Source organism: Acipenser ruthenus, chromosome 9 (assembly GCF_902713425.1).
Source record: "Acipenser ruthenus chromosome 9, fAciRut3.2 maternal haplotype, whole genome shotgun sequence".
Lineage (NCBI taxonomy): Eukaryota > Metazoa > Chordata > Actinopteri > Acipenseriformes > Acipenseridae > Acipenser > Acipenser ruthenus.
In genome coordinates this window covers 10,497,820-10,523,549 of record NC_081197.1, presented here as the reverse complement: position 1 = coordinate 10,523,549, position 25,730 = coordinate 10,497,820, and the positions used below count along the sequence as shown (strand labels likewise).

The 25,730-nt window shown below is 38.0% G+C and overlaps 1 protein-coding gene across 2 annotated transcripts in view; it reads right to left on the bottom strand.

The window, feature by feature from the left end:
- The window catches only part of LOC131738046 (sestrin-3-like), a 34,026-nt gene extending 8,613 nt beyond the window's left edge, over nucleotides 1-25,413 (bottom strand). Inside the window, exons 1-6 of one of the 2 annotated variants that reach the window (XM_059031096.1) lie at nucleotides 25,001-25,413; nucleotides 4,565-4,630; nucleotides 3,449-3,652; nucleotides 2,869-3,051; nucleotides 2,043-2,267; nucleotides 930-1,071 (exon numbers count right to left, since the gene is read on the bottom strand). In XM_059031096.1, coding sequence (XP_058887079.1) covers nucleotides 930-1,071; nucleotides 2,043-2,267; nucleotides 2,869-3,051; nucleotides 3,449-3,652; nucleotides 4,565-4,630; nucleotides 25,001-25,081 — 901 coding nt within the window. In that variant the 5' untranslated portion in view covers nucleotides 25,082-25,413. The remainder of the gene's footprint in view (nucleotides 1-929; nucleotides 1,072-2,042; nucleotides 2,268-2,868; nucleotides 3,052-3,448; nucleotides 3,653-4,564; nucleotides 4,631-25,000) is intronic. The other variant, XM_059031097.1, reaches the window with a different exon arrangement.
- Nucleotides 25,414-25,730: the final 317 nt, after the last annotated feature.

The window sequence follows — 25,730 nt, the reverse complement described above, 5'->3', positions numbered from 1 at the left end:
TACACAGCAGCAAGGCTGTACTTGAGGCGTACCTCCGATCCTGAGATCTGAGTTCTCATTTATATTTGTACATTCTCTTTCTGTTATAACAGTGGTAGTGTTATACAGCACGAGGTCTATCAGTCAGCAAAAAAACAAAAACACGTTCTGAAAAATCAGATCAAAAAATAAAACTGCCTATGATATACTTAATAACTGAGACCCACACACACTTTCATGGTTGTTTTTTTTAATGTTTGCTCAGCCTGTGATGCCACGTTCTGATATTTCCATTCACTACACTTTGCAATGCGCTTTGTGAAGCCTTGGTGTATGAAAAGCACAAGATAAAGATTCTCACCATATGGCACCATATCTGGGAGTACCATTATAGTATTGTTGAAATTGTCATGATGTGAGAAATACAAATCAAATGAAGCTCCCACAAAAAATGAGTGTTGCTTCATTGAATCTAACAGCTGTAATATCTGTATGCAAACATGATGACACAAGGTTTCTTGAAGCCTGTCAACAAACAGAAGGTTTCTATAGCTACGAACATGCAAACTACTGCTGCATCTGAGTGGTAGGGAAAGAATTAGTCTGAACCAGATGATTTAAAAGGGTGCCCATGCTGGTGCTGAAAAATGCATGCAATTGAAAATGATTATAAATATTTAAATCACACATCATATGTTTGTAGTACACCTGTTACAGATTTTTTGACATAAAGTCCAACCTGACAAAATAAAATTATGTTTGCTTTTTTTTTTTTAATACAGTACTGCAGATGGCTGCGAGATTGTGGTTGATTTTAAGGCATAATTGTAAGACTAAGTTGTCATTATATTCAAAAAATAGAGGATTCATGCAGGCCACAGAGGTTGTAGCCCAAATGCAGGCCTAAACATTAGTAAAAGATTATGCGAATGTCTTGCATGTAACGGTACCTCCAGAGGCGACAAGGAGGCTCTCCTCCTTCTCCTTCTCGAATCGTGTGGCCATCTCCTCCTGCGAGGCCTCCTCTTCCTCCTCCTGAAGCCTCTTCATCCTCCCCATCAACGCCTCCAGCTCACTCACAGAGTCCACCATCTGAAACACACAACAGAACACAATTTAACCTCATGAGTGAGGGAGCTCCTTGGAGAAATACCTCATATGCTTGCTCAGCAGGTCAGCCCTTACCTAGTAAAAACATACTGGATCAAAGTGTAATTAAGCATAGTGAAATAATGCAAAGCACAGGGAAGCAAAAAACAAACAAAAACATTTGGATAGTATAACCATGCAAAAAATTATTATGCAAAATTACTGTGCTAAACTTTTATAAGAGAATCATCTGAGAAACATCTCATTTAAACCATATCTAACTATTTGGTCTTTCAAATTGTAATCCATTACATTTATTGTTCCATGCAACTTTAAATCTGCATTTGTGTTTGGTCTACTGCAAAAAAAAAAGGATAAGACCATATTATTACAAAAGAATAAAAACACACCAATACAAATTTAGATATTATAAAAACAGTTAACAAAAAGAAAGGATTCCCTAGGTAAAGTCAGGTAAAGCATCCTGAATGAAAACTAGTGAATCACAACATGTCCAACTGTAGCATCTTGTGCTACAAGGTTTGCAGGGTCAATTAGCACTGGCCTTTGGGTTTCAAGAAGAAAAATCCTCAACATTAAAACACAATTGCAGGTGACAGAAAGCTGGTGTTTCAGGTCAGGCCCTCCAGACCTGAAGTCAACCAATGGCCAATCAGTTTTGTACTGTGCTGATCTTCAGATTGGGCGTTAAAACAAGGTCCAGCCTGCTCAGTGAAACTTAAAAAAATCCCACGACCTACTTCCGAAAACAAGCAGGGGTTGGATTCCTGGCTAAATTCACAACACAATAAACATCTGCCCAATACGTACTAAATTCCCCAACTAACACTAACAAGATGTTGCTCACAGTGGATCTACCTAAAACTAAATCCCTTCAGATAAATAAACAGTCGTGGAAATCGTGTGGAAAGAAGTACGTTGGTTAAGCAATGAGACCGATTCCCACCCCTCACCCCAGGGAGGAGAAATTCCTCCAGGTTGTTGTCATTGGCCAGGTCACAGACACAGAAGTTGTTCAGAGCCACGTCCTGGAAGCGGTTGGAGGCGTCTGCGTCGACCTCAGGGTTGATACCACTGCCAAAGACAAAGCTTGCCAAGGCGTGGAAGTGTGCCAGCAAGACCACGGCGTGGACCAGCTCTGCCAGAGACCAGCTGTTCTCACCAGTCTTCACCAGCTTCTAAAAGGTGGGTGAATCACGACAATTATAAGCATCCCTGAAGGTCGGATTTAACATGCACTACTTCTTAGGAACTGTCCTATCATATCTTTAAGTTCAAAATGCCTGTTGATAATTTAGAAGCAGCAAAAGTAGTAGTTGAAAGGTCAATGCCATTCAAGCAAGGTCAAAAACTGATTTGGTATAACAAATTGCTTCCATGTTTTCTCGTATTTTTATATTTTAAAGAAACAGAGAAAACAAACCTAAAGTATATGTTTATGCCTATATTTACTGCTGGGTGCAGAACAAATATATTTTCCCCCTTGTATATTTAAATTTAAAAATAAAATACAAAGCTAGCATGAAACCACTTTTAAAAATAAGGAATCCACTGACCAACTAAGTGGTCCCTAATAGCAACATGACAGGTGTGTTTGTCTTTCTTGAAGTAAATTACTTTCCTAAATAGTAGCCGATGATTGAAACACAGACTAACATGTGAAAACCTGTACTTTATCAACACCACTGGACTGCAGCAGTTTCTGAAGTGTATCTATTTCACAATAGGTTGTTTATGCCACAATTATTATCTGCTTCCTCTCAAAGCATTCCTCTGTACCTGTATGTGCTCTTTAGTTATTAACCAGGGTCTGTGTGCAAGGATTTTGTTGATCTCATTCAAGTTTCTTAGCCTCTGTGGAGCGAAATCCAGCCCGTTGAGCCACTCCAGACACATGCCGATCTGTAGAAACTCGTGCACATGCATGTTCACCAGGAACGAACACTGGTGCCTGGCTGCAGCCTGGGATTGAAAAAACAAACAAAACACAACAACTCATTAAGCCACCAACGGTACACAAAGCCATTCCACATTTACAGAACAGTGCATACAGGTTGGTAGAAACAAAAGTAAGATCTCTGGCCCTGAATTTACAATACATTTTCAGTTCTGCTAATTTCAATTAGGGGTTTATGTTGATACCGTCATAGAGCATCGCACAGTCATTCAACATTTAATTTACAATACTTTATAGAGCATTCTACAGCACTGGGTAACCGTTCTTGATTATCCAGGGATTACCCCTACAAATAGGTGGTTGACATTTTTGAAAAGACCAAATGAACCTAGCATTTCTTTATCTGCCCCAATACCTGCTGGAGGGCCAGTAAGCAAATGGACAATGTAATGTTGCACTCACCATGATAGCTATGTAGTGTCGGTAGTGCTGGGGCAGAGGCCCGTCTATCCTCAGCAAGTAGAACTGGCAGCGAAGGAAGGATTCCAGATACTGTGGGTGGAGCCCCATGACCTGCGTGAGGTGGTTCAGCTGGCCCGACGAGGAGTAGTCCCCCACGAGCAGCAGCAGGTTGGTGTGCATGTCCACCGGAGTCGCCTCCAGGATCTAACGTGGAAAGAGCGATGGAACAAGAACCAGGGATTAGCATACAGCTGTGTCCACGGACAGGCAAACTGCAAACAGGTGGAGTGGATATTCAGCAGCTTGAGCAGTTAACACTGGAACCGCCAGATTTTCAAACTAGAACGAACACTAGAACCGCAACGTGGGTCATTGTGACCCATACATTTTTAAACCGCTTAGTTATGAAAAATTAAAGACATACTATCGGATACAACTGAAAAGTTTTATTCATGAACATCATATCAACATTTGCATCACAGAAACACCGTATTTAAATGGAAAATTAGGGTTTATTTTTAAAATGAGCGCATATACAGCACGACTACAAACAGTGAAAAAATATAATAAAATATACATTTCAAAAGAAACGGGTATGTACATATACCCGTGTACAGATGTAAACGGGTACATGTACACACAAAACTATAAAACCGAAATCATTGTTTCTAATACTACATAAAAAGAAAATATAACACTACTTCCGGCATGACGGCCGCATTGTACTCTATGGAAGAGCAAACACTGTCTGGATATTTAATTCATATATTTAGGAAAAGTCAAAAACGGACACACACATACGATTTACAACGGAAGAGTAATTAACATTTTAAATCCAAACTGGGCCAAATTGCCCCGCATGGCGGTTCTAAGTGGTAGAGAATAGTGTGCAACAAACTAGCAATGAACAGTTAACTGGTGCGAGTATTGAGTCCAAACATTGTCTCACTTTATGGTGTTATAGCGTTGGTGCTTGCATCTAACATAAAAATGGTAATCACTGTTCTCTTAATGTAGAAATTAAACATAGTTTACTGGTACTATGCTTCCTAACGTGTTCAAGGACAAAGAGGATAACTATTTACTTCTGAAGTTAAATGTAAAAAGCTCCATTACCTCTTTTTCTGGTATGAAGGCACTCGGCCCACTTGTCAAAGGTCGAGGGATTCGCATTCCTTTTTCCTGTTAAACAAAACAAACATCTATAATTATAATTGCATTAAGAGTGTTTTTTTAAACTGCTGTTTGGTCAAGTTGATATCAGACATAGACATGACAGTGAAAAATGATTCACTACAATTTTTTACTGCAGTATACCGCAAGTTAAGAGATTACTGTCCAGACATTTAAAACAAAAATACCTTAATAAAGAAAAGACAGAAGAAAGTAGCCTGGTTATTATCTGGTCTTCAATAAGGTTATCATTGCATATACCAAAAGGAACACATGGGAACTACAGTAGCACAGTTACATAGAAATAAGAACTTATTGGGAGGGTTTACAGTAGATGTTGGGAACTGCTGTGTAGGGAATATTTGGTAAGGGTAACAGTGACACAGTTAAATAGGTTGGAACACTTGTTAGCCTATGAGACTGCTTGCCATTTTACAAAATACAATCTCTAACTCCAAGTCAATAATTCTGAGAACCGCAACAAGCTTTAACTTAATGGAAAATGTCTATCAGACAACAGCCTTTGCAGAACAGATTGGATATCACACATGCTTTAACATTAAACAAATCAAATAGGCCATATTGAATGCAAAAATAAATAAATTGATTTAAATTCCACAAAACCACGCTACGCATATTTCCTCGAGAATAATGTACCACACTTTGTATGCCTGGTCCAAACAAAACCAAACAATGTATTTATAGTGGAAAAACACACTGCCAAAAACAGTTCTATAAATATTTGTCTCTCGAAAAGTACAATATTAGCATTTAAATTATCACTTGGCTACACAAATTCCTTCATAATAAACTATAGAATGCTGGCGATCCCCTAGACTTATTTTTACAATTATGTCAACACAGTATTTCAGACAGCCCTTGGCAGTATGCCAAAATATCCTTCCCTTTAACATGACACTTCCCCCGCATAGCTCAAATAAATAGTGAAAGCATGATAAATGATCTCTTGGCTAGCACAGACACAAAGGGAGATGCCCCTACAGTTCATGTATTTATAAAATAGGCCGCAGTTTACATCCTTACATCGTTCAATGTGCCGATTGGCTTTGTTGTCAACATCAGTCTACTTCTTTCCTGTCCAAATGTTCTTTACGTTTGTATTTTGTAGTGAAATAGATCTGATTAGATGGCAATTTGTCGCATAGACTTTAGTGTACTGTGTGTCAAAGTCAGAGAGGAAAAATGGGTGGTAAAGACTGGGAGCTCATCTTTAAAAACACAAACTTTAAAACTTGCCATCTACCTCATGCGAGTTACAATAATTATTATTATTATTATTATTATTTATTTCTTAGTAGACGCCCTTATCCAGGGCGACTTACAATTGTTACAAGATATCACATTATTTTTACATACAATTACCCATTTATACAGTTGGGTTTTTACTGGAGCAATCTAGGTAAAGTACCTTGCTCAAGGGCACAACAGCAGTGTCCCCGACCGGGGATTGAACCCACGACCCTCCGGTCAAGAGTCCAGAGCCCTAACCACTACTCCACACTGCTGCCCATAATAAATGTAATACATAATAAATGTAATACACTGACGTGCTTCGGAAGAAGCTCATGCTGTTTTTTATACCAATGTAGCAGGAGCACACACACAAAATACTGTTATTTCAAAACTCAGGAGCTGCTAGACTTGGACTTTAAAACCTACTTGTATTACGTCAGCCTGTAAAATGTAGTGCTGTTATGTAACTTTGTCTTCATTTGGCAAAAGCTACAGTCAGTTTAAATGAGAGAGACAAGCTGCAATGTGTTTTACTAGGAAGCACTGAGCCATGTTTTCATTTCCACAGATTTAACAAGAGTCACACTGTCATTTGAATAACATCCCTAAACAAGTGGAGTTCTGAAGACAAGCACTCCAGTGTCTCTGGCCACAGTCAATTATTAACCCTGTAGAACGTCAAGGGTGTCTGCATTCTGCACATTGGCTAGGAGTAGGATTATTTTAACCTACTTTTCCTTTAAAATCTATGGTGATATAAATGATGTGGAACAATACGAAAAGGTGAAACAGCTTACAGTGTGAACAAGTGCTCCCCATACCGCAGCATTACGAACATTTGTTCGGAGGAATTTAAATAAGTTCAAGGATTTGTTTTCTTTTCTCTAGCATTTTCTCTTCTTTGCTATATGGCCACAGTTATTCAATCTGTTATTGTTTGCATGAATTGGAGACACCCATCCCCTGCTATTTGTGAGCTTCAACCAGCCTCTTTATTAACACTGGCAATCATCACTGTTTGCTCTCTGAACAATGCCTTGGGCTCATATCAAAACCCCAGTAGCTCTGACAACGTATAATTGAGTAGCAGTCATATGATCAACCTCTGTAACCTTTCAAGCAAAGCAAACAACTTCTGCATGCACAATAACTTGTAACAATAAACCAAGCTGTTGTGGGATGATATTTTGAAAAATCTAGAACAAAATTTACTGCTTACGGCTCTGTTTTGCAACAATGATATAAAAAAAGTTTTATATTCTCATATAATTGCTTGTCTTTATCAAGCTTCGAGACGTGATTACAGTACATGTTGGTTACATATGAATATGGCAGCAGCAACAGGGACACCAAGATACAGTTTTATAATAATTTCCAACAAAACTATTAATTTATATATTTTACCAAACCATACCAATTTCATTTATATACCGTCCTTCATGCGTAAGCATCCCAGAGCGCTTTGAAAAAGCATTATAATGCTTCATGGGGACCCAATGTAGTGACCTTAAAATATGGCAATTTTAAAATATGGAAATATGGCAAAGTGACTTAGTGTGTGTAAATATTATTGTTGCGGCAACTTATTCAATGAGGCACCTTGGAGACCAGCAAACAAGGAATTACAATAGTCAACCCTAGAAGTTATAAAAGTGCGTCTCAATATCAGCCTGGGCCAGCAGAGGCCTCAACCTACTGTAGCTGTATTTCTCGGGTGCCAAAAATAAATCTTAGTAACAGAACATAAATGGTGCTCATAAATCAAAGTAGGATTGAAAATAACTCCCAGATTCCTGGCATTTGAGGCAGGAACCAAAAGACTGCCAACGAAAGAAATAGCAAGGGAGGGGGAGCTGTGCCAAGGTGACACTGGTGGCATTTACATGCACAAGTCATGACGTGTTTGCCGTATGTTTCAGGAAATGCAGTGCTATGCAGTTCTGATTTAGGAAAAAAATAAAATAATCTGCCATACCAATGCAGGTTACTCAATTCATAGTCATTTAGGGGAGGGGATATTTAAATGTCCGTGTCTGCTTACTATGTAGGAAAAGAACAACTCTGAATATCGTGAGGAGAGCTTCATGCGTTGCCATGAAGATAAAAACATTTAACAAGAGAAATGAATTAACGTGTTGTCGCGCACATTCTGAATTACACCGCGCATTAGCTACTTGTTTGTCTGGTTACCTTTCCAACACACACACACAATTATATAAAATATAAAGTACACATTTTACTATTTAGAATTTATATTTGTGTGGGTGTGTGTGTGTTAAATTTTCTGCAACACTAGAACCACCTGTTCAGCGGGACGCTCGTCTCCGGGTGGGGGGATGGGGATTCACATGCACCATACACATGGGAGGAGTCAGACGCAAAAGACACTCATCATAGACGTACCCCCACCCCAACTTAATACGACACAACCATCATGACAGTAAAAACAAACATAATGAAGCGTTCTTACCTTTGTATAAGTTAGTGATCAGCAGATGTGTCAGCTGCACGAAGAGCGCAGCGTGTGGTTTAAATATTGTTTTTTTGTTTATTTTTTTTGTTTTGTTTTTTCATAAATTTAGTCATTGCCAATTATTTTTTATTATTTTCTTCCAGATTAGAATGGCCAATAATTTTTTAAGCTCAGCTCACCGCTACCACCCCTGCGCTGACTCGGGAGGGCGAAGACGAACACACACTGTCCTCTGAAGCATGTGCCGTCAGCCGACCACTTTTTTCACACTGCGGACTCACCATGCAGCCACCCAAGAGCTACAGCGTCGGAGGACAACGCAGCTCTCGGGCAGCTTACAGGCAAGCCCGCAGGCGCCCGGCCAGACTACAGGGGTCGCTGGTGCGCGGTGAGCACCGACCTAACCCTCCCTCCCCCTGGGTGACGCTCGGCCAATTGTGCGCCGCCCCCTGGGAGCTCCCGTCCACGGTCGGCTGTGGAATAGCCTGGACTCGACCTCGCGACGTCCAGACTATAGAGTGCATCCTGCACTCCATGTGGAGCGCCTTTACTGGATGCGCAACTCGGGAGCCCCTGTGTATGCATGTTTTTATTTTGAATATAACTTACAATATTCTATTTTTTATACAAGCCTGTTGTTATCTCTACTGGACCCGGCAGCCATCAATTCCTTCGTTTTGTACAAGGAATGCACCGGGGAAAATATCAGTAGGAAAGATTTCATCTTGAAGCTAGCCACAGCACTTCAGCAGAAACATTTCGATCAGAAAACTGCAAAGCTGCAGGCTGCAGCAGCTCAACCTGGATTCTGTTTAAAAGAAATGAAGGGGTCGAAATGACAAACCTATATCCCAGTGGTGTAAGCCAGGAATCACCCTGGATTGCATCAAGCACTTTTAGGTATAATCCCAGGAAAACCCAGGGATAGGTAGTGAATGCACAGTACTGTAAAATCCTTTAAAAAACCCAGTTGTAACTTATCCTCACAGGGTAAAGCTGATCAAATTGACCCCGAAACCCAACCTGGACCTACTTATTGTGTGCACTTCACTGAACCCTAACTACCCCAACCATATTTAATTTATTTTTAATATTCTTCTGAAACTCACTTGGGTGCTCAAAATCTGTATCCTGAGCCAAGTTTACGTCACAGTTGTCTTAGTTTTCATTCTTCTAAATGTATTACAGTACATAGTCAGCAGATGTGTACAGCAATGTAATTAGTTTACTTTATGGGTTTCATTTGTACACAAAGTGACAATAAACACATGCAAGACAATTCATATGGTCTGTTCCTGTGTAAAGCAGTTGAGTGATGCCAGTTTTGAAGCACAAGACCAAACTTGCTGCCCAAACCTTTTTTAAACAACTGCAATCAGTATGCTATGGGATTGGGTCTTTATTGCCCAGTTTACCCAATTATTTAGAAACACTTTTTGGGATAAAACGAAGAACAAATGTACCATCCAGGCATGAATTATACATGAATACTATATGGGGAACCACTGCACTTGAGGGACTTACTACTTTATTAAAATATTTTTTCATATATCTGCAAAGGGGCAATTAGCCAGTGGGGTCCAATGGCCTGCACCCCCGGTTGTTCTGCAATTCCTAGAAAATGTATAAAATGCTGAGTTATCGCTGCACTTATATGAAGGCTTGCTCATTAAAGTGTTCCCCATAAACTTAAAAGAGATAAACATCTGTTCAAGATACCAAGATATTTAGAGTGGGGTAAATTAGGCAGTAACTGCCCCACCCCAGTGTTTCTCCAATCTCTCCCAGTACTAGCTGGGTGATAGTTTATCGAGCAGGGAACCATGGTTACAGTGTTTGCTAGGAGAAAGCGAAGAGCAGCAACTGAATTTGACCTGAAAGTTTCTGCGAGATCGGCATTGTCCTCTTTTAACCCGGGTAGCCGCTACGGTGGCAGCAATAATCATCATTGTATAGCCGCTTTAAGTATAAAGCTTTGGTGCATTAGTCCACCATCAGCACTAAAACCACCAGGAGACAATCTGTTCAGGCTGATCAGACCAGCTAATGGCAAATTACAGCAACCCTTTCTCCTACTGCAGCTCTCAGCAGACACTTTCTCCTGAGAAAGAACAGGCAGCTCAATTTCTGTTTTATTTGTTTACCAGGAGATCATATTCCCTTTGAAACGCTCCCGTTTACAAAATGTCCTGAAGGGGGAGATACAGGCATGGGTATTTACACCTCAAGCACATACTATGAGTAGAAGTGTAGTTCACCACCAGCATTAACCTCTACTTAGTAAGATCACCATTATAACTGGAATCCAAATACAGTTAAACTACTGATTCATTTATCTTCTCCATTTCCATTTCCTGTATTAAATTTAAAAGGATGTTGGGATTATCTTAGTATTTATTTATTTATTGTTTTAATTCATTAAAAAGGCCCTAGTCACCATGACTTCTAACTAAAACCACACCACTATAAAATTTAAATATATATACTGGGTATACTGGGACTGATGAGAATGCACGACAGATTGTTGGTCTTGTCAATACTGTATAACAGTCATTTTAAAATATTTCAGGGGCTTTTTTCAAGAGATTGCAAACTGCCTTGTTTCCACTGCCTTTCCCCCAAGTACTGTATAGCTGAGTTGGACGGTCTGGGTGAGGTGCAGCTGGAGTGTGTTTCCATGGACTCTTTACTGCTGAGCTACACCTCAGCAGTAAAGTTTGTATCTCATATCCAACGAGGCCAAACTGTGCTGTACATAAGTACGCCAGGTGTGTGCTAAAGAAACTGTTTTTTCTACTGCTTTTTACAAAACCACTGACGGCTGTGTGAAAAAAAAAACAGCCACAAATGTTTGTTCAACTTTGTTCATCTTCGCTTGTTTGCTTAATTTCAATCAATCCCACAATGCAACATGTGACCATTTACTGCCGCACTATGACCTTTACTGCTGCATTACTACTTCCTCGGGTCAGCTACAGGATACCTGACAAGATTACGTCCATCTTTAACTACACCTCTCCCAGACCGTCCAGCTCAGCTATACCTAGGGAAAGGCAGTGGAAACAAGGCACACAGAACACCCTCTGCTCCATGTTGGCCAATGTAGCCAGTTTTTAATCTAAACCAGTTACAGCTCTGTATCTCAGGTTACGACAGCCACTGAGCATTCCCTTTTCAATATTCTCAATGAAGAGCACAGACAGAAACTAATCAAAACGCTTTCATGGTCAACACCGATTCGATTATGTCACATTTCAGTTTTCAACCTCATATGTCAGAGGTACCAGAACTGAACATGAGACTATGTTACTAAAAAAAAAAAAAAAAAAGAAAAATCCCAGTGTAAATCACACACAGCCTTTACTTGTTCATATAAACTGACTGTTAAAGCAAAAAGTGTGGTTTTGCAATCGTGAAAGAAGGACAGATCTTGGAACTTGTTAATACTGTACTGTAAGCTGGTGGTATGCTTTTCATAAAATTATTATTAAATCAATCCTCTGCTTGCACGCTCTACATACTTTGACCCCAAAACAGAGAAAACTAAAAGGAACTGAAAAACAAACAATGGCTGTTTTACTACTAATGTAGTTTACTCATTACAGTTTCTAAATAAATAAATAAATAAATAAATAATAAGTGCCTTGGCCAGCTCCAGCCTCAGCTGGTTTGTTTTACAGAGCTCCGGTACATTAAACACATACTGCCTGAGGCGGCTGAGACAAGCCTTGCAACACACATTCACAAAACGACACCAGTCTGAACCTAATCAAATTATAAATTTACAAACATACTTCAGTCGTTGAAAAACATTAAGCAACGCTAAAGCGCAAGAAACGCAAAAAGAACCTTGTTTACAAATGTACTGCATTGGGAGGGTATCACTACAAGATGTGTTTTTTTTTTATATTTCATTTCACAGAAAGGTAAACGTCACATGTGCCTTTCCTAAACTGTGTAAATAAAAAAAAAGGAAAAATCAACAGGTTGTTGTCAAAATGTAATTTGTAATCTACACTTTAAAAAGGTGCAGTGTACGGTGATTTCACTCTCAATATAAGGTTTGTTGGTACTGTGGACAGGGGACTCTGTGGACTTTCGAATCTAGTTGCCAGGGCAATACTAATCAGCAATTAGTTCTGGCAATGAATTGCTGGTATTTTTTTCTATTCTACTTTTAATAGCAATATTGCTGGAAATATTACCAGCATTTTAATGTAAATTCAACATGGTGCCATCCAATTTGTTCACTGCCATTGGGAAAGGTTGACTAAGACTACATCACAGCTAGAAAAAGTGACCCTCTCTGGATCTCTTTACTCTACAGGAAATTCAGGGGCTATTCTTGTACTGATAATTATTGCAAGGGCCTGTTAGGGAAACTAAAGCAACATGATGAGCATGACTGAAATGCATGAGGTGTCAGTTAAACAGAAATTCACTACTACTCAAAAACATTTCAATTACATTTTAGACTAACCACAATGAATTAAAAACGAGGAAGCGACTGTTTAAATGTGGCATACCCATAGTGAAAGCATAGTTAAAAAGCTTGATAAGAGATTACTTTTTACTCATTTTATAAACTTTTATAAGGGAGCTTTGTATTTATGGGCATAGGGAATGTTTTCTAAATCGGTTAGATCATTTCTGACTTGAATGACTGCTGTTCTCTTAACTGAACTTACTGTTTCTTGTTCTCACTGAATGTGTTGTTCTGCTATTTGTCACCACCCACAGCACAACTGAAAACTGTGAAAATGTCTAAATAAAACCATCAGCTGCAAAGTTGCTATTTTTGAATCAAGCACACCATTGCCCCCTCGAAAACAAGCTGCAATCAAAATACATTGTAACTCCTTGATAGACCAGTTTCGATGCAGTTCCAAAGAAAACATATGCTTTTTCAGTCCTGCCAGTTTTCCGTGGTGTGTTTTTGCACGCAAAAAGGTTAGAAATCACACCGTAATACATCCAACTGCACCTACTGATTTTCTGCATTTGTACTTTACACAGTTGTTTAGTTTGTTTTACAGCTGAATACAGACATGAGACGTGTGGACTCCTTTCTGCAGGGTCATTTAGTGCGTTTAGCCTACATTCTGTATTTTATTGCTAATTCGATCATTTTGGGCTCAATTTAATCCACGTTTTAATAGAGGGGAAAAAATGAAAAAAATAAGGTACATGCAATAGATGCAGCAAACACCAGGAACAGCTGTTAAGATTCAACTTACACACGATCAACGCTGTATTCATTTAAATAAACACTGCTTAACATTTGTTTCAGTGTGTGAATTTAATAGGTTCTTTTGGTTTGAGATAAAATTCATTCCAAATGATGGAAAGCATTAAGTTACACCCAAGACTAAGACAGTGTAACACTGGTGCCAAAAACAAGGTTTGCCAGTGCCTCCTTTACTGATAGATTACAGTACCTTTGCAAATATTAGTCTTGGTGTTGTTTCAGATGTTAATCTCCAAATTAAATTTAACTGAAATTGCTCACTAACAGAAAACGAAACAATTGTTTTAATGAATACCAGTGAACGATTCAAGGACAACTCTAAATCAGGCTGGACACACATTTAGCTGAAGTGAACTGATAAAGAAGGGAGTCTGTACTAACAGCCAGCCTTTATCAAGAACTTCAGCTTCTATATGTAATCTATTTACTTTACGAGTGATAAAGTCCCTAATGCTAAAAAACGGTTCGTAAATGATTTTATTTTATTGTAATTAGCACTTCTTTAAAAAACACAGCCACATAAATGATATCAATTGAAGACGTTACTTAAAAAGGCTTGTAAATCTGAGATCATCCACAGATTTCAAATATGAAAAAATATGTATTTTACCCTGTGTTTTTGTTGTTTTTCAGTACTTAATCAATCATTTTCAAAGGAGACAGCGTAAAGGTCATTTTTAAAAAGATGTTACAGCTCAGCTGCTGCATTATCCTTTCATTTTATGGTGGGGGGGGGGTGTTCCAAAATGCAAGGGGGCGTGTGTTGTTAATTTCAAACTCAGCTGAAGTGCATGTCTGTCTAAAATCAGAACCGTAGTGCATGGAGTGGGGGTCAGCTTTCTACAGTATTGAAGTAAGATGCTGCCCAGCACCAGAGGTGGATGAACCAGAAAATGACTAGATAACCTAGCAACAGTGAATAAGGTCCACCTTAATTGATTAATTACATTAGGGGGCTACTATCTAACTCCCTCACCAAGAAGAGCTAAATGAATCATGTAAAAAGAGAATAAAGCAACTGTATTCAATCCCATGTGCCTTTCCAAATGTGTGGAACACATCTGAAGAAGCTGATGCTATACTAAACTTAATAAAATAAGTTAGTTTTTGTGTAGATATCCTACAGTAGCACAAAGAAACCTGTGGTAGTTACTGTACTGTAGATAACATAGATTGCCTGTCCCTATTGCATTCAAGGCCAAATGGTGCGCCGATATTATGAGCATTGAAAAGAAAACAACATATTAAAATATTGAAAAACTATCAGTCCATCCATCAGCTCAGAGGGGGTAAATTACAGCTCAATGTGGGACAGTGACAGACTACTGAAGACACTGTTAGAAACACCCAAACTAGTGAGACACATTGGGACAGACTTATCAAGGTCAGGTTAATTAACTACTCAAAGTTTTGTCTATAGCCCCTTTCACACTTGCACTTCTACCCGGGTCAGGACCCACGTTCTGGCTACCCGGGTCACAATCCTGCATAGTGTGAAACCACGTACCTGGGTCATACCTGGGTTAACCTGGGTCCCAGCGACCCACCTCAGGATGTGGGTTGACACACTTTGACGCGGGTAGAGCGAGACAAAATGCATGACGGCTGACTAACAAAGAACCACTCCTACGTGAAGGTTTCACTTCTGCAAGGAACGTTTTTGTTTATTCTGTTTAGCCATATTTTTGTTGCTTGAGACACACCATCAGCCAGATTGCAGCAGGGATGAAGAAACATTTGCACCGACGGTTCAATCCAGAGAAGCTTGGATGGAAGCGTCTGTAACAAGCTGCTTCCGGGGCATTGATACGCGCATAGTGCACTTGCGTCTGTCACCCAAGTCAACCCTGCTTTATCAAAAGCAGTGTGCAATCGTGTTCTGACCTGGGTAGAGCATGCCAGTGTGAAAGGGGCTTATGTTGTTACTAGTTATGTAACATTAACAGTTTTATGTTTCTTTACCAAAGAAATGGTGCAATCTGCATTTTGGTGTAAAGACCTTAATAAATCTGGCCCATTTTCCTTGAACAAACGGTACATGTACAAAGATCATTGTGAGGCTTTTAAAACAGGCAACCGTTTTGTATTTTGACCTGTGTCTGTGAAGTACTGGAGTAACCGGAGATAGGATAGCTAAGCTTGGAAAACACATGGACCTGATGAAGCAATAGCTGACTGCTGGACATGCTGCTTTCAAAGCAGTAAACTCAAGGCTAAATCTGAAATATACTCCAGTAGCCAACCTAGTAGTGACAGCATCTTCCCGTGTACATTTACATGATATCTGCTAAAGATAAATTAATGTGAAGCAAAAACTAAGATTAAAGAGTGTTTACATGCCATAGTACTGGAGTCCACAAAAAATCCCACATATCCTAGATTTTTTCAGATTCAGCTTGTGCAGTATAATCTTGAAGTCCACAATTTAGTTTATCTGTGTACTCTGCCTCTTTAAACTTGGATTAAAAAAAAAAGTGACAGATTAGGAGATGCAGAAGGTTCCTGGATCCTTTAGGGGAAAAAAAAACAGCTAGCTCTTGTACACAAAACCGGGAACTTCCATTCCTTCATAGCTGAAGCTCATAAATCCTAGAGTCTTTTGAAAAAAAATAAAAATAAAAATAACAGAATCCAAAAACAAGTAGACTATAGTTTTACAACAGTAAACAAAAAAATATATATAATTTAAGAGCAAAAAGAGCGATGCTGATTTCTATGTAATTCAGTCAGCGATTTTAAAAATAGGAGGCAGGGCTGCATTGCAGCCAAACAGAATGCATACAGTTAGTCATTTCAAACAAACTGTATTTGATAGGATACGTGCAAGAAGGGTGCAAGCCACAGGAAGGCGAGCAGATATGTCTGGTTTTTAAGTTTAATGAGAAGTGAATCAGAGCTGCAGTTTTGTACACTGTAATTAAAGCTGTTCTTTTTTAGCACAAACTGGCCAGGCTAATCTAGTGGCCAAAATCAGTGGTAGTGTGGATTACTCAACATTCGCTGTTACCTAGAGTTCACTAAAAAAAAATAACCCATTCTATAATATGCCGTCATATTAATTTGTATGAATCCGTTTATGTAAGTAATACAAATTTCCCACTTTTTTCCCCTATTTTTGGGTTTGGATCCATTTTCAACTCTACCTCTGCTTAATATAAATTATTTTTACTGCTTCTAACAATTTATCTGAAATTGAATCATTGCTTACTTTGGAGTATTGAGTAAATCACTTAAACATCTGTTAACAAGCAGACAGTGATTGATGACTTTCAACGTGTTAAAAGACCTTCTTTTGTAGCTATGAATCATCAGAAAGATAAGGTTCCTGAGATACTTGCTTAACAGTATTTTTTACATAGCGGTGTCTGTTCCATCTCTGATCTGCATCATTTACTTACTACAGCTTGGCATGAATGCTACATTTCTAGGATTATAGCTGCAGTTGGTCTATTGCAAACGCAAGGGAAATGGGGAGCAGAGTTCCTGTTTGATACCAAGCTCAAATGACGGTTGTTTTTTATTTAGCTCTGTGTGTTTTCAGAAACATACTTTTAAAACTTTGCTGCCTCGCTTTCTATTGCCAAGTTATTAAAGGAGAGGGTGATGTAATAATTCAAAGTGCCTCCTCATTGGTCGAGTATCACCCAATTTTATGCTGCAACCTTGTTGGACTTTGTACTGGTTGTTGTTCTAAAACAAACTTCTGTATGGGTTATTTTTAATTGTATTTGTCATTTGTGCCCAATTGTTTGGTAACGGTGATTTTATAAAGTACTGTAGCAAAAGCTACTGCTACATTGCCATACTTTTCAAATACTGAGTGTATGTAGTTTGTACGTTACCATTCTTATTCTGCATGCTAAAATGCAAACTATTGTACTGTACACTACATACTACAGTATGCTTTTAGTAGGCCAATATAAAACACAAGCCACCATGAGATCACCCTGGACTACCCAGCAGTAGGGAACCACTGTAGCCAAACCAACTGACCCAGACATTGCTATGGTTAATACTGTATGCATGGCAATTTTCAATAGTAACAAAAATACAAATGCTGGATGGAAAACCAAACTGGGTATACTTAGTTTAGCTGTATCTTTGCACTGTATCATATTACCTGGAAGACAGATACAGTATATTCAAGCTTGCAAACAAGTCAAGTCTTGGGTGTTTTTCAATGCAATACGAGTTGATTCCAATAAATTTGGCACTAGCAAGCTATCTGTTAGCAACTGTAACTGCCAGTGGTGAAATCTGTTTGTATGACTGTAGAAGATACCCAGGGCTATTTTCATAAAGCATGACCCAACTGTAAACACGGACTGTTTCCCAGAATGCGGATGCTTTATCAATACAGACGACAACGTTTCATCTATTCATCTATTGTTCTCGATTTCTGTGAAATCCTGGGTTAAGATTATGCTCTACAAGGTACAAGGCAAGTGCATCACACACACATTTTTTTTTTTTTTTTTTTTTTAAAGTGGCTAGGACCCACGTAATGGAAATGAAGCACTATAATAACTATAAAAAATATAAACTAAAAACTTTTACTTTGAAGTTCAAACTATAAAATACCACAGAACAGCTGTTGTCAACCTTTTCAAAACACTAAAGACCTTTACCCAAGGACGGTTATACTACCGCTCTGAGAAACTCAGTATTGATTGGTTTGATTACACCATAAGCAGAGTGTTTGTTGCTGAAATTATTCACCTTCATTATAAACACATGGCTTTTAACCCCAGTCAGCTTGTCATTAAACAGGCTTTAACTGCCCTACCTTACCAATCTTCTAAAGCACACAGGAGTGGTTTGTTCAGGATAGTGGTGTGCACAGAACCCATTACACATACTTGCAATTGTACTGGTACTTGGTGATGTCACTGGAAGTGTGCGGGGCTAACACTGAAAGTGCAGTAAAATGTGTATCTGGTTCTGAGTTTGACTCAGAAAGTGACCAGACAAGGCTTTCTGAAGTCCAGAAAAATCATTGTAATTCTTATTGTGCAAGATGTATTATTTATTTACTGGTTTGAGTTCCTGTTGTTTATTGTGATGGGGTAGTGATTAATGTACACATTTTAAGTTTTCAATGCATTGCCCTTTAAACAGCAAACATCGCTGGTATAAAAAAAAAAGTAAATAAATACATAGAAAACATCAAAAGTTAAACAAGTATTCAAAGGAAAAACAAAAAGGATAGTGAGTGGTCAGCAAATCATTTTACATGTTTTTTATTGTGCAATGTCAAAACCTAAAAAAAACACATTTTTATTTGGTCTTTTGCGTAATAAAATCAATAAATAAATAAATAAAAATAAATACCATAAAAACCATAATGTGTCCAAAACCTCTTACACTTTATAGCATATTATATATATATATATATATATATATATATATATATATATATATACACACACACACACACACACACATACACAGTCTCCCTCGCTATACGGCTCTCGATTATAACGCATCTCAGATATAACGCTCCTGCAGCATGTCCCCCAATTCTCTATACTAGTGATTCATGCAATATTTGTACAGTAAATACAGTACCGGTATTGTTCAAACTGCAAACAACTTCTTAGTCTAACTTCTGTTTCTGTCTCTCACTTTTGATACAGTATCTGAACTGAAGAAATGCTGCGCTGGCACTTTATAACACAGACATCTTATTCAGCATTCATTTTATAACTAAATATATATTAGGTCTATTACGTGGTTATCTTTCCTAATGTATTTACTTTTTTTGCTGCAAGAGGAGCTGCAGCTTTCTCCAGAAGATGAGACGCTTCAGCCCCACGCCAGCAGCCTAACCTGGGGCAGCCCATTCCCTCTTCCCCTCTCCTTCTCACACTTGGTTTGCTTGTCTGTCGCTTCGAACTGAACTCCCGACTGCCGTTTAGCCAGGCTATTTATAGTTTAAAAGCTGCGAATTAAAATGATCCACAAGTGGGAATGTTACCTCTTTATGCTTTATGCATGATTAATTCACGGAAAGTTACATTTTGCTTCACTATACATGCATTAGAGTTTTTTTTTTGTTTTATTTTAATCAGATGTGTGTTATGTGTAATCTGCAAGCAATTACCTGCTGTGGGATTACGGCTGAGGTGGCTGGCTCCTGAATGCTGGTCAATGCTAACAATTGCTAACTATTCTGCTGTTGAAATGTACGTACAAAAATGTATAAATATTGTTGTTTGTGTCGTTTTACACGATTCTAAGTGTTGCTTTTACAACCCAATACTATTTTTGAGCACGGCAGTTGTGCAATAAAGGTACTCTCTATGCCTGTAAAGATTTCCTCCAAAAACACTAACAAAGTGACCTTCTGTTATGCATCTGGTTAAAGTTACTGAACTTTAGATAAAGAGAAAAACATGTGCTATTTATGACAATTAAGTCAAAAATCCCAGGTACTCTTCATACTTCAATTCACTTGTCTGATAACTGAAACCACATGCAGGTTTAACAAAGTTTAACTACAGTGCCTGGACAAGTAAACCAAAACAAATTAATTAGTTATCCTTAGGTAGTCTTTCTGTAAACCTATTTAAATAATAATAATAATAATAATAATAATAATAATAATAATACAGGTTTCTTTGATCAGTTTTAGATGTTCATGATTGAAAAATTACTTATAGCATTCAATTATAATGTATGTGCAAGAACAGAAACTGTACGCTGCCCTGCAGGTTTCTGAGTTGAGCTTCTTTGAAGTCCATGCCAGCCACACTGGTACAGTCTCACTAGAATGTACTGCACTGTACGTAAATATTGTAGCTGTGGTGAGGAGGACCAGTTACGACAGTGTGATGCGATTTAAACTCATTTTAGGATAGAAGATAAACAAGCGCTTGCCTTTGTAACTTCCTCATGATAGCTGACCGGGTCAGGCAGCTGTAGCTCCCCCAGTAAAGGGAAGTCAGCAGAGCTCTGCTGAATCAGCAACTCTGTAGTCATTTCTCTCGAGATTTGGTAATCCGCCAACACAAGGATTACAAGGGAACAATAGCGGCTTTACAACAAGCAAGTTACCCAGCAAAAAGAAAGAGAAAAAACTCATCCCATGTAACCGACTAAAAAAGACTCATCTAGAGAGATTAGCCTCAACAGTGGGAAAGGCCCAAATGACAGCTTTGACACACAATGGTATGGCTGTCATAACATAAAAAAAAAACATTAAGGTTTATAATTGCACTTTCTTCAAAGTGTCTGTGCTTGATAGATAATTAACCTTGTCTTTCAATAATCTGCTTGCTTTTATCAAGAGACACTAAACTGAAGCTTCTGGGTCCACCACAATGGGTCTTGGGCACTATTAGAATGTTTATTGTTTGTCTAATTTGATAGCTAAGTTTATTTTATGTGACTATATAATACAGTAATCCGTCGTGTATCCGCCCTTTTGGTACATTTTTATGAATGTTTAAACGCTTTGCAATGTCAGCGTTTAAACCAGATCTACATACACACACTCTTTATATTACATGTCGATACTGACAGTCCTGGTTAGTATTTTCTAAGCAAATAAACCCTAAATAAGCAAATAAAGTTTTAACATCGCAAAGACTTAACTACACAGTAAAAAACAAAACAAAAAAACACATACACAAAGTATATATTGAAATGTTTATATTTATGGTTGTAATTAAAAGTTGATAGTGAAAATATAACTATATACTACATACATATTGAACACATTTTCGGATAGTGTTTTTAGAATAGTGTGTTTCTTAAAGGTTCATTTAACAACAACAAAACAGGAACCTATTACGTTTTTTTTAAAAATTTTATTTATTTATGTATTTATTTTAAATAACTTTGCCCAAAATTATATGTTTTAAAAAAAAAAAAAAAAAATTAAAAAAGAGATTCACATGACCCACTGTATAGCTCGAATGCAAAATGTTACAGGAAAGAGTAAGCGAGTTGTGCTTACAATTGAAAAAAAAAGTTGGAAATACTTTCGCTTCTGGAAAAGGTAATTACCAGGGATAAAATAGCACAATATTTTAGAATTTTAAAGAGCACTGCCACAGAGATTTAAAAGTTTGCGGTCTTTGATAGTAGCAGTGGGATTTTTGAGATCAACTGTTGCTCGAGATGAGTACTTGAGCATTACAATTTCCGAGTACACGAATCAAACATCACTCTCCTCTACATACTGTATTAGTGTACATAAACCTCCCAAACATTGCCACAAGTCCTGTTTTAAATGCCAAACTAACACACAATCAAGTAATATATTAAGTAATTACTATCATATCTTATTCTTGTGCAGTTAATTGTATATGGTCTTATTACTAAATAATGTAAAGTATTCAAATTCCAATACAGAAGTAAAAATTGTACTAAACATAAACGGCTGTTCGGTCCAAAAGCCTACAGAACAATTTCAAGTGATAGAAGCCTTCCAACTATGGGAAGATTGGGGAATGGGGTCCACGAGTCTGTGGTAATTGCAACTTTTTCTCCCTTTGTAAGTTTTGTATTGCAGCATGATTTTCTTTAAGTTATTCCAGCCTTGCTGTTATTGTTTTATGTGTCAGCACAGTATTGGGATAATCTTAGATCGATTTCAAAACTGCAGCATTCACGATTCACATGCACTGTCCTCATGAGGATAACGTGATCACCCCCTGTTCGGGCAAATCTATAGCAAATGTTATGGATGTTTGCTTTTTATTGCCATCAGTAGCTCCATCCACAATAATTTTGAATGTTTTCATTTCAAACTGTGAAGCACTGAACTTGTGTTTTTGTGGTACGGCAATTTTGTTTGGCATAATTATTTACATATCACGGTTTTCTCATCTGGTTCCTCAAAATACTTCCAAACATAGTTTCCTTTGTTTAGAGATGCCATTTTAAATATATAACAAACTCAGAAAAAATGCTTGTCATTAACATTATTATCCCCGCCGTGGAATTTATACCATACCACGCCTACTACAGGCATAAACACACACAGTGCACCAATGAAGCGCCAGATCGACCGAGAATAAAACCCGCCCCAGTGTCAATCTTTCTGTTGCACCAATTAGAAAAGCTACTTGGAGGCAACTGCCAAACCCCTTCCTTTTTATAATATCCGCCCTTACTGTGGCACTAGGGCAGTCTGATACACGACGGAGTACTGATGATAAATTACTAAAATTAATGCATAAAAAATGTGTTTGGTGACATTTGTCACGTGAACAGTTATACGTCTAGCATATTATTAAATGTTTTACCACTTCTTTAGAGTTTATATGTTTAAATGTTTAAAATTCCCATCTCTAATACAGCGCTAATGCAAAATGGCTACAGGAAGGCAAAAGTTGTTGAAAGTCATTTTTCATAAACATATTTGTATCAACTTCAATCTCCGTCTCGATCTCCTGCCTGTCACTCAGCAGCGAATGCACGCATCCACACGGCAGACAGCTACCCTGTCACAAGCATTAATACCCTGTATCTTCCCCAAGGGATTTAGGGGAACTCCCTAATAAAAGCTGAATCTCAAAACAATAACTGTGTGACTATAGTAATTGTTACAGCTGAGTATAGTGCAATTTAAAACAGGATTCATTTATCAGCTAAATGAATCCTGTTTTAGCAGGATCCACCAAACAAACAGACAAGGCATCCGCTGGTTAGAGTAAAAAAGAGAAAAGGACCTAGTCTACTGCTTCACAGTTACTCAACACTTTCATCTCCAGACGGTTTTGACATCATGGTCTATCTAAAACTAAACAGAAGCAATAAAATATGATCAACCTGCAAATCCTCTGGCGTCTATTTTCAGCATTATGTTTAGTTTTGTAATGATTAATGATGGTATATACTGTATTAGTAACAGTGGTTATAATGCAACCAGTGTTGTGCAGTCCTGAAAACAATTGCAGATGCAGCGTGGGACACACACTGAAGAATAAAAAATAAGAATAATTATGGACAGGTATAAGGGATAAAGGCTGCTACAATTAATTAATCTATATATTTAAAAAGTATTTGATGTCATCAGGGTCATTGTTATTTTAGTTTAATTTGTGTGGTTGGGTCTTCCCCCCTCAAAAAGTTACTTTGTTGTAAAACGCACATATAGAAATATACAGTATTAGTATTAAATACAAAAAAAAAGTATTATACTGTACAGTGGGTTTGTCATGCAGATCACACTTTTCAAATCAAATAGCTTGCAAATGAATGGTTTCAGAAATATCTGATATGTGCAACTAAACAAATAGGAACCACACAATTTGTATGTATTAGTTAAATATGGGAATTTGAAAGGTATGCGTTTCAACATTTGCAAACTTGATTGGGTAACACGATTTGGCGACTGCCATGCCTCAGCATGGGGAGCGGGGACTAAACTGCGAAAGAGGCTTGAAAAACAACTTTGATTGACGTTTCTATGAGCACCGATCAGAACATCAATATGAACTTCCTGCAATGCAACTTGTTACATCACCCTCAATGGTCAGTTAATTTAAGCGACAAACGAAAAAAATTCAAAACATGGTATGTCCTATATTAAACTGGTCTTTATAGCATATACAGGTGATTTACCTGCAAATATTTAATCGTGGCGACTCGTACCACAGACAAGAGAATACATATATATATATTGTCTAAAACAATTTGTTTTAGACATTTTTTGTTGTGAATCTTCACAACAAGAAATGTCTAAAACAAATTGTTTGTAATATCTGTATAGCGCATTAACCTGCACATAAAAATATATTTTAATTTGCTCAGATCAGCAGTTTTAATTAATTTGAACTTTTCTAATTCGAACTTCTGCATAGTAATAAGACAGATAAACAGCATTACAAAATGTATAAACTGAATTAATGTATTAGCATTTTCCAAACGGTTACGCTAAAAGTCATTTTCCAAATAAAAAGAAGTTTTCAGAACTATCCAAGCCACCTACTGATTAGCACGTTAGCAGAGGGTTGCATTCATGTAACAGTCATTGCATTAATTATCCAAGCAAGTAGCAGAGATTGCATTCTCCCTGTAAAAGTTCCATAAAACGGAACCTAGGAACCTTACAGTACCATGTACTTCGTATGGCCACAACAAGACTCGTTTTTAGCCGCAAACTAAGTACGCTTTATAATTTAGGGGTTGGGCTATAAACGGTTGCAAAACAAGGGGATATTGTTGATCTGCATCATGTCATAAATTATCAAAATAAACTCCATTATATGTTGCCCAATAAAAATATAAGTAAAAAGCATAGACTCCACTGTGGAAATCAAATGACTGCATAGTACTTAGCTACTGTTACACTATTCAACAAGGTTAACAGAAACTTTTAACACAGAACCGTTCTTCAAGTAAAGCTGTAAACATGACAAAACTTAAAACCCGAATACAAACAAAACCATACCTTTTTTCTGAGCACTTTCTGACAGTTGTTGCAGATCTGATAGGAGTTGGAACTGCCAATGGACTCTGGGTTGACGTTCATGGTAGTAGCTACCGCCGGACTGGGACAACAGGACTGTTTTTCAGCTGCAGTCGGCTGAGAGATACATTTTCCAGAATGCTAAAAATACTGACAGTATTCCCTAGCTGTCATTTGTGTGTGTTGGATGGTGATGTGGTGGAAGCTGTCTTGTGCTTTAAGAACGAAGCCGGTGATGAGATGACAGACGGAGTGAGGGTATTCTCCCTTCGCTCTCACTCCCCCACACAAACCTTTGTCGGCCGCCGACTGACAGTTTCCAACTTTAGCAGTTAAAGTTAAAGCACGTCCCCTAGGCCAATCGCTTTGCAGCTGTGCATATTGTGGGCTGTCGTTTGATCTCAATAGGGCTGAGCTCTGACTCCCGTAGCCGTGTCGCCCTGACACATTTTGTCCAGCGACTCAGGTATGTACAGTGAACGCACAATGTAATGAATAATACAGAGAAAGTAGTATATACAAACGTGTAGCCTGGTAACACCTGTAATGCAACTTCCAACAGGGCAAACTTTCACTTAATAAGGTTTGCCAAGTTTAAATGGAAAACAATAACTATAAATATTTAATTACTATTGGTAGCTAAGGGGTCAGCAGTCTAATTTACTAATGCCTTTCACCTTTGGTGAAATTAGTTTGTTGCTTACCCTAGCCC